At 40.3% G+C, this 10,226-nt stretch overlaps 1 protein-coding gene and 1 non-coding gene across 5 annotated transcripts in view; both read right to left on the bottom strand.

The window, feature by feature from the left end:
• SAMD8 (sterile alpha motif domain containing 8) overlaps positions 1-10,226 on the bottom strand; it is a 79,035-nt gene that overhangs the window by 30,168 nt on the left and 38,641 nt on the right. For 3 of the 4 annotated variants that reach the window (XM_007166569.2, XM_057531065.1, XM_057531066.1), the window contains exon 1: positions 9,327-9,545. The exons of the other annotated variant lie outside the window; for it this stretch is intronic. In XM_007166569.2, the coding sequence (XP_007166631.1) occupies positions 9,327-9,500 (174 nt within the window). In that variant the 5' untranslated portion in view covers positions 9,501-9,545. Of the gene's footprint in view, positions 1-9,326; positions 9,546-10,226 lie in introns of those variants that run through there. 4 annotated transcript variants of the gene reach the window in all.
• TRNAG-CCC (transfer RNA glycine (anticodon CCC)) lies at positions 4,092-4,164 on the bottom strand. The gene has a single exon. It is a non-coding gene; the product is annotated as a tRNA-Gly (tRNA).

Here is a 10,226-nt window from a genome sequence, read left to right on the forward strand (position 1 = left end):
ATCTTGTAAGGGGCCACACAACTTTTAGATCTGGAGCGTGTAACTGTCAATAAAACGTCATTTAAAGTACAGTCCTCTGTCTCAAAAAAACTTATATAACTATGCCTACACTTCTTATTGGTGGAACAGCTCTGAGAGCTTTCTGATGTGCTGTTCTTGGGTTACAGTGCTCAATTTGGCTCACATAAAATTTTCCGTTTCTTTCTTAGATCGACTGGTTAATTTTTCATTGACATCCGTCAATTCTTCCAAAATCTGATCTATATATTTCATGGAATCCCAATCAAAATCCCAACAGACTTTTTTATAGATACTGATAAACTTATTTCAGTAGTTGATATGGAAATGCAAAGGACACAGAATAACCAAAACAACCTTGAAAAAGAATAAGATTAGATAGCTAATTACAAGACTTACTATATACAGTGTTTGTTTTCTACTGCTGTGTAACAAATTACTGTAAACTTAGTGGCCACTGGCATTCAGGGCCTCCTCCTATTCTGAAAACCAGCAGCTTTTCCTTTGTTGAATCCCCCTTGTACTTAGAATCTCTTTCTCCAGGAAAAGCCCAGTCCTTTGCTGGCTGATGAGGTCAGGTCCACTAAGATAATTTCCCTTTCTTAGTCAACTGTGCTATATAATATAACATAATCACAGAGTGACAATCAGACTCACAGGTCCTTCCCACGATACAAAGGTCACTGGAGGTCATTTTAGAATTCTATCATACTACCCTAATCAAGACAAAGTAGTACTGGCATAAAGATATACAAATCAATGGAACAGAATAGAGAATCCAGAAATAGACCTATATACATATGGATATCTGATTTTCTACAGATGTGCAAAGGCAATTCAGTGGAGAAAGGATAGTCTTTCCATCAAATCATATTAGAACAAATGAATAACCATATGCAAAAAACATTAATCCATACCTCTCACCACATATAAAAAATTAATTGAAATGGATCACAGACCTAATGTAAAATCTAAAACTAGAAAACTTCTAAAAGAAAACACAGGAGAAAATCTTTCTGACCTTAGGTTAGGTAAAGATTTCTTAGATATGACAACAAAAGCAAAATCCATAAAAGAACAAGTTGATAAACTGGACTTCATTTGTCTAGGTAGGTGACTGAAGGACTTTTATAGTTTGTAGTCTACAAATTTCTGCATTGTTTGGATCTTTTAGAGTAATGCACTTCTACAGTAAAAAGACAGAAAAATATATAGAAGCAATACATATTTGTTGAAGAACATTTAAAATATAATTTCAAAAGTACCCCCCAGAGAACTAATGCTTGCAATTTTTTACTTATGTTTCATCCACAGAATTTTCTATAGAGAAAATTTCTATAGAGAAATCATACCATTGGTAATTCTGTATCATTTTTACTTAACATTATTGCATGAGTCCTGTCTAATGTTATCAAACTATCCTTTGAAAAGGACATTCCATTGTATGGCTATACAATAATTTGTCCATTTCTCCACTGTCGGCAACTGTTCACAATTTTATTACTATTACAGATAGTACTGCAGTGCCTTGGGTTAGATTTATAGAAGTAGAATAATAGAATCGAAAAATCTGACATATTATTTAGACACTAACTCCTAGCTACGTCATTAAAGTTTGATCCACATCAAAAAGCACTGCATGCAAAGCATGGTACTTGTCCAAAATGTTAACTGGTACGTAAAGGAAACATTTCAATTTGAGATAAAATTTAAAAGAAGTTTATTCTGAAATCATGAGCAATTAAGAAATTAGTTATCAAAGGTCAATATGTTATTATCAAGGCACTGAGAGAATAGTCCACTCATGCAGAATCTTACCATCAAGAGGCATTACTCAAACTTAGTTCCAACTCATAGATAACAGATAAACTAAAGTAGCTGACTGTTCTGTACAGAGTGGAACAAAACATTTCTTATCTTTTGGATGGACTCCGGTGAGAAATTTTTGAAAACTATTTTTTTAATATTTATTTTTATTTATTTATTTATTTGGTTGCACCAGGCCTTAGTTGCAGCAGGCGGGCTCCTTAGTTATAGCATGCATGTGGGATCTAGCTCCCTGACCAGGGATCGAACCCAGACCCCCCGCATTGGGAGCGCGGAGTCCTAACCACTATGCCACCAGGGAAGTCCCTTGAAAACTATTAAAAAATGCAATTTTCAGCACATCAACTTGTTCATTTACTAGAAAATTTATTTCTTTTCTCTCCAAATTTAATTCATACTAATTAAAGATGTCAGCAGCTTGACAGCAAAAGAGCTCAGCATATTTCCCATGATCTTATCTCCATACTTAATACAATGAAAACAGCTTATCCGGTATTTCTTAACAGTAGCATGACTGTTCTTTAATCAATGAGCCTTTAATGCATACCAATGGAGTGACATGCACTAAATTATCTTCACGATAATGTAAATAACTCATTTACTTATTAAAACTCAGTTACCATATTAAAACTGCAAATACTGTATATTAGGTTTAACAAACTAAGCACAATCAGCCCAGAACTGCAAAAGGAGACAATAACTATCAACAAACTTTTCCCCTATTCTGCCTCACTGAAGCTATTTGTTTTGTCCTATCCTATCTTTGTGACTGACCAGCTGCAGGACAATCTGGCCAACTACTGGAAATGATGACTTGACTACAAGGAGTATTACCATCTATGAATCACCATTGACTCAGTGCCTGTGACAAATATGATGAATTGGCACTCAGGATCCTTTCACAAATATGATGAATTGGCACTCAGGATCCTTTCCAATCTCCCTCTAGTTGTCTTTCGTACTACAGAGGTTAAAATGGTAAAAATTATTCCCCAGGATCCCTTGCAACTAGGGTTCTAAACGTGAATTAGGTTCAGCCAACTAGATGCTCTGACATGAGAGGAAAGCAGAAAGTGAAGTAGGGGCCATTTTCCTGAAGTTTTGGGTATCCAAAAGAAAGACTATTGAAATGTTGGTTGTATGTAAGTGTACAAGTAATTCTCCAGTTTCTAGTCACTGACTTTGTGTCAGGAAGCAGCTGCAGTTGTAGAGTGGCAGTACTGGCTTTCTAATGCCTGCATCACAGATATGATGATATGTTCTTGTGTGTGTGTGTGTGTGTGTGTGTGTGTGTGTGTGTGTGTGTGTGTGTGTGTGTGTGTGTGTGTTAAACTATACATAACTGAATATTTACTATTTTAACCATTTTTAAGTGTACAGTTCTGTGGAATTAAGTACATTTACATTGTGCAGTCATCACCACCATCCATTTTTAGAACTTTTTCATCATTCCAAATGGAAACTCCATATTCATTAAACAATAACTCCCCATTGTCTCCTCCCCTGTGCTCCTGTCAACCACCATTCTACCTTCTGTCTCTATGAATTTGACTATTCTAGATACAATAGTTGGAATCCTACAATATTTGTCCTTTTGTGTCTGCCTTATTTTCCTTTGCATAATATCTTCAAGCTTCATCCATGTTGTAGCATATATCAGAACCTCCCTCCTTGGGCTTCCCTGGTGGCACAGCAGTTGAGAATCTGCCTGCCAATGCAGGGGACATGGGTTCGAGCCCTGGTCTGGGAAGATCCCACATGCCACGGAGCAACTAGGCCCGTGAGCCACAATTACTGAGCCTGCGTGTCTGGAGCCTGTGCTCCGCAACAAGAGAGGCCGCGATAGTGAGAGGCCCGCGCACCGCGATGAAGAGTGGCCCCCGCTCTCCACAACTAGAGAAAGCCCTTGCACAGAAACGAAGACCCAACACAGCCAAAAATAAATAAATAAATAAATAAATTTTAAAAAATAAAATAAAAAAAGAACCTCCCTCCTTTTTAAGGGTAAATAATATTCCATTCTATGTATATATCACATTTTGTTTATTCATTCATCCATCAGTAGGTACTTGGGTTGCTTCTAACTCTTAGTTATTGTGAATAATGCTGCTATAAACATAGGTGTATACAAATATCTTTTCAAGTCCTGCTGTCATTTTTTAAAATTATTTATTTATTTATTTATCTGGCTGCGCCTGGTCTTAGTTGTGGCATTCGGGCTCTTAGTTGCAGCATGCGGGATCTAGTTCCCTGTCCAGGGATCGAACCTGGGCCCCCTGCATTGGGAGTGCAGAGTCTTAACCGCTGGACCACCAGGGAAGTCCCTGCTTTCACTGCTTTTGCGTATATATCCAGAGGTGGAATTGCTGGGTCATTTGGTAATTCTGTTTAATTTTCTCAGGAATCACCATATCATTTTCAAAGCAGCCGCATCACTTTACATTCCCACGAGCAACACACAAGTGTTCTAATTTTCCACATCCTTACCAACACTTGTTATTTATTATTTTTAACTAATTAATTATTTCTTTTTGGCTGCGATGCGTCTTGGTTGCTGTGCTCACGGGCTTTCTCCAGTTGTGGCAAGCGGGGGCTACTCTTCGTTGTGGAGCGTGGGCTTCTCATTGTGGTGGCTTCTCTTGTTGCAGAGCACGGGCTCTAGGTGCGCAGGATTCAGTAGTTGTGGCGCTCGGGCTCAGTAGTTGTGGCTCATGGGCTCTAGAGCGCAGGCTCAGTAGTCGTGGCACACGGGCTTAGTTGCTCCGTGGCATGTGGGATCTTCCCAGACCAGAGCTCGAACCCGTGTCCCCTGCATTGGCAGGCAGATTCTTAACCACTGCACCACCAGGGAAGTCCCTATGCAGCTTTTTAAAAATCCCATTAAAAATTTTTAATTCTAAATTAAAATCTTTTCATTGAGCAAACAAAAAACTATTAGTTTCCCTTTATAGTTATCAAAAGGTAGTTTACTTTTTCTTAGTAAGCACTGTTTCCAAGTATCTGTGAATCTGCTATAATTACAAAACAGTTTCAAAGACCCAGAACCACTTCCTACCAGTTTTGAAACTCTAGCAGTGATCTTCTACCATTTTTCTATGTCCCACTGAGCAGCAGAATTTGGGGTAGCACATTTGAAATAAATTAAATTGTTTCTTCAGTTACATTATCATTCTATTGGCTTCACTTTAGCCTTGGGACATTTTTTTTGCTGCACAGACCATGTACTCTTATATACCGTTATTAAAAAAAGTTGTCATGTATACCAAAGAACACAAACCTTTTCTGACTCCAACTTGCCTTTAAACTAAGACTTCCACTATTTGGTTGTACCTAATTCTCTACCACATTCAGAACTGTCTCAGTTCAATGAATAAGAATCTAACAGACAACACTGTGCAGGTTATATCCTCAGTTGTAGTAAAAGTTTTTACACAATGGTCAAAATTTAGTGGTAAGTTTGATGAAAAAATCCTTAACCTGGCAAAATGCCAGAGCACACCAGTAAAGAAGCCAAGTATATAAAATTCAAATTTTTATTCTAATCATTAAAATAATATTTGGGCAGGCTAGTAGTGGTCTGACAGATTGACTGGTAAAAATCTTCATTTTTAAATATGCTACACCCCCAAATCAAATCAACATAATAGAAAATGAGAAACTTGCTCAAGACTTCAAACTCCATTACAATATTGTACAAATATACTGGATTTGGCCCCAAAATTTAACTTATGGTCTGGTAATCTCTGACTTTCATACCAATGTTGTATTGATGAAACTGACATAGATTTAATTTAGTCTCAAAGTTCCACACTAAAGCCAATTTGCAGGCATTTCCAATAACTCAGTGACACAGTTTAACTTACAGGAAGACCGTAAATTAGCAGAATTCATGGTTCTCACCTCCTACTAGAATTTCTTACCTGTCAAGAACTTTAAGAGAACAGAAAAAAGGGTCAAGATAATAGATATAGAGCTTCCCTGGTGGTGCAGTGGTTTAGAGTCTGCCTGCCAATGCAGGGGACACGGGTTAGAGCCCTGGTCCAGGAAGATCCCATATGCCGTGGAGCAACTAAACCCGTGTGCCACAACTACTGAGCCTGCGCTCTAGAGCCAGTGAGCCACAACTACTGAAGCCCATGCACCTAGAGCCCGTGCTCCACAACAAGTGCAGCCACTGCGATGAGAAGCCCTCACACTGCAACGAAGAGTAGCCCCCGCTCACCACAACTAGAGAAAGCCTGCGCACAGCAACGAAGACCCAATGCAGCCAAAAATAAAATAAATAAATAAAAATTCCTCGCCCCCAGTGCCAAATCTCAGAGCATAAAATAAATAAAATAAATAAATAAATATCTTGTCCTCAGCCACAATTCAAAAGCTACACTAAGCCCACAATAAATATTCAAGACAAATACAAACATAGGTCTCTTCCTCCACAACATTCTTCTAAGGTACCTATCATAAAACACTGTTTAACGGTGAAAGACCGTGCTGAAACTATTATGACCAAGTTTTCCTAGTTTCTACCATCCTAAACAAAAGCCAAGATAGACTCATATTATGTTACATTCTGCAGTGAGGTGATTTTATTACTAGTCGGGCCCAGCATTTAGTGAAGTAACAAAACATTTCAAATATGGAAGCCTGAAGTCTAGACTCAGCTAGGTTAAGATCCACTGATGATGGTGCTATGTGTATGGGAGGAGGGGGTACAGGTCTGTCACAAATCCATACCCACATATTCAAATGGCAAATTACCAGTGACAAAGGCAGCATGTAAACACTGAATTGTTCTCAAAGGGTGCCTGGCCCGTGCTCCTCTAATTTTTAGTTAACCTCCTGGTTTCTCAAAGCCAAGAGAATCGTTAAGACCTAAAGTAAGAACCACTGTTATGATTAATGGCTGTGCTAGGTACATGCTACTATTAACACCATAATATTACATCAGGCCTGGAGGTAAGAATTTTGAAAGAATAACTAGTTAATATGGTCATTCTTATAAGACAAAATAATAATGATGATATTCATTAGAACATCTGTGATTCAACATCTTCCCAAAAACAATGTTCAAATTTCATTTCTCAGAAAAGTCATGAAAATGCCTCTAAGTCAGCTATGGTAAAGTTTTGAAAAAGCATTGAAGATCTTAGTGATTAACAAAATAAAAATGTTTACAAGTAGTTGTGCAAAGTAAAGAGTCTTTGCAGAATGGCGATGATGCTACTGAAATCAAAAGTGATTATCTAAATATATCTGCATGTTCTGCCACAGCAGTCATAATGGCTTCTTCTGGAGTAATATAGATTTTCTTGCCTTAGAGAAACTGCTCTACCATAAAACTGATTTTATTTACAACTAAGTGGCTGTGAAAACTGTCAAGGCAAAACAAAGACAAACTAACTATTAGGGACGCTAATGTATTAACTGTACAAATTCATGTAACAGTTTCTTTAATTTTGCAGTAACATTAAGATGTAACCTTAATAGAGAGTTCTTATATTTCGGTTCAGTTCAGCAAATTTTTACATACCAAGACTTTTATTTAGAGCTAAGTATGAAGACAAGGTCTCTAGAGAATCTCAGTCTAGTGAGGGTAAACAAACATAAATAAACAATAGTAATACTATATATACTTCTTCAACTAAAGACTGTTTATATTAATTTAAAGAAAAAGGAGTTAATCTTTTAACAACAGCTAGAAGCAAAGTTAAGAATTCATCTCTCCCTTGAAGAAATAATTATTAGTCTACTGAGCATTTGAAGATATGACATACAGTCAATACACATAAACTAATTTAACAGCTTGCTGCAATCAGTAAATTATCATCTCATGAAGATTAAACCGTTGGATACCCATTTAGACTAGAAATACTTGATTAAAAGTTTGTTCTGAAATGCCAACAACTTTGCAAACCTATAACAGGATAAAAGGTTGTAAAAGTAAAACAACATATGAGACGTGGCTAAAGTCAACACTTCACAAAGACATGTTATAATTTAACAATTACAAAAGAAAAGTAACCTATTTCAACTAAAGAGAGTATAAATACTGCAATCATTATTTTTCTGGCATAATTATGGTTTTGGTACGATGTCTTCTATAAAAGGCATCTGTGTACCCACCTATCCCAGTTCTGTTAACTGACAACTACAAGCATCCTCTATTCTTATTCTTCTAGATAACTCCACTAAAAGTATTATTCATACAATATCTGCAAAGCATTGGTCCTGCAAATCTGTCAAGGTACCCTCCTTCCAATTTCCAAGACACAACTCCAATTCTGGAGTTACAGGTGAGAGGAACATCTGGTAGCCTCCTGGACTGTGGTGATTTCACATACAGTTTTATGTACCTTTTTAACGCAGACACTTGTATTGACCACATCTTTACCCTGTGGCCAATATGTGTCAACTCAAGCTACCAAAGTGAAATCAGTCGATACTGAGTATCTGTAAAATCTAAGTGTCCAAATTCTTGTTTCCAGTTTAGTTTTTTTAATTTAAAGGTAATGTATTAAATCTTTTTTTTAAAAAAAAAGATTGTCTAAACTTGTCTGGTACTTAAATTTAAGAAACATACAAAGAAAAAAAAAAGAAACACACTATTACTGTTAGAAGAAAGCCAAATGATTATCTTTATTTACAGAATCACTCCTTTCACTATCTTTTCCAAACATCACTTCCTTTTCACTACTTCCCCTAGTCCTTTGGGCAATAAGTGTTTAACATCAACCCTCCCACCCCAGATTCTTAAAAGTATTCACTGTCCACAGATGAGAAAGCCCCATAACCCAAGTATATTACCCTAGTGATCTTTCATGCTTTGAAAGACACCTGTGAAAATGCCAAAGCCCTAAATTAGAGCCTCCAAGGGCTCCTTTTCTTTCTTGACCCCATTTCTCTTTTTCTGGCCTTTAAAGCCAGACGACTTGCCACCCGATAGCCCTTTCCTCTTCAAGCCTAAATCCTTCCCCTAATTACCACCACCCACTCTTGTCAGCGATCTCGTCAGTCCCACCCCGGTTCCCTCTCTCTGGCCAGGTTGTAACATCGACCCTGGTCCGGCTCCTTTGACTCCGCGCCCCCAGTGCCAAATCTCAGAGCATCTCTTCCTCCAGTACCATATTCCCGCGGTACCTCTTCGGTCTTTTTGCCTCACTACCCGGCTTTCCAAACCTTCAAGCCCCTGCCTCTTCAAGGCCACATCTCCCTCAGCCTCCCACTCCCTCTCGCTCTCCCCTCGACCTCTACTTACCCCTCTGTCTCGGGCCATCGTCACGCCCCTCAGGCCCTCGACTCAACAACCTCCATTTCCCTCAGATTCCATGCTAAAGGGGATACTCCACGCTCCCTCAACGGTCTCCTGGGGCCCCTCCGGATCCCTGTCCGTGGCAGCCCCCGGCTCCATCCCCGACTCTCCACTCACCCGTGGCTGCAGGCGCCTCCCAAACCCCCTCTTCCCCGCCTCAGCTCCTGCTCACCTCCGCGGTCCGAGTCGGGCTCCCCAGACCCGCCTCCGAGTCGGCGTCTGAGCAGCTGTCGGCACCCGGCGCCCTCCGAGCCTCGCCGGAGTGAGACGCCTCAAGCGGCGGGGGCGGAACCCCGGTAGGAGAGCCGAAGTGGACCCTGGGGCGGTGGCGGCTGCGTGCAGGCATTGCCCCGGCCGGCCTCGATCTCACCTGCGCCGGCCGCCGCTCGAATCCGAACCGGAACTGCTTCGGGAGGCGGGGCCCTATCGGCGGGAGGCGGAGCCCTAGGGCGGGGGCGGGGCCAAAACCGGAAGGGACTCGGGGCTCAAGATGGGCGCGAGGGGAGAACGGAGACTAGAAACCGCAGCAAGGAAACCCGAGAGCGCATGCGTCAGGCCCAAAGCCGAAGTGTGAGAAGTTGAGGGGATAGTAGAGATGGGGCGGGGCCTATGGGAGTAACAAATAGTGTTTAGGGGCCAGAGGAGGTTATCCTAATTCCTTTGGAGGGAGCCAGCTCCTCTCCAATAGCCAACCTCCAATCATTGTTACCATTTATTGCCCCTTTATTCTCTGAGAGTCCCTATGCCAAATGCCATATAAATATCTCACTTAATCCTTGTGCCACCTCTACAGAGTATTACAACACAGAAGAGGCAAGAAACTTGCCTGAGGTTGGGCAGTTAATATGTGCCAAAGCCAGTATTCCTACTCAAATCTGCCTGACTTCAGAACCTATGCTCTTCTCACTTTACTATACTACCCCACCCTGAGGGAAGCCCCCAGCCCAGGCCTAGCATTGGCGTAAACCAAGTCCAAAACCACCTGCGACCTGGGCTCCAGCCCCTTCTTGGCCTTGGTTTCCCAGGTGGTGCAAGGCAGACTTCAGTGGCTCTGATGGGGGTGGGGATAGGT

Source organism: Balaenoptera acutorostrata, chromosome 16 (assembly GCF_949987535.1).
Source record: "Balaenoptera acutorostrata chromosome 16, mBalAcu1.1, whole genome shotgun sequence".
In the NCBI taxonomy this organism is placed as follows: domain Eukaryota; kingdom Metazoa; phylum Chordata; class Mammalia; order Artiodactyla; family Balaenopteridae; genus Balaenoptera; species Balaenoptera acutorostrata.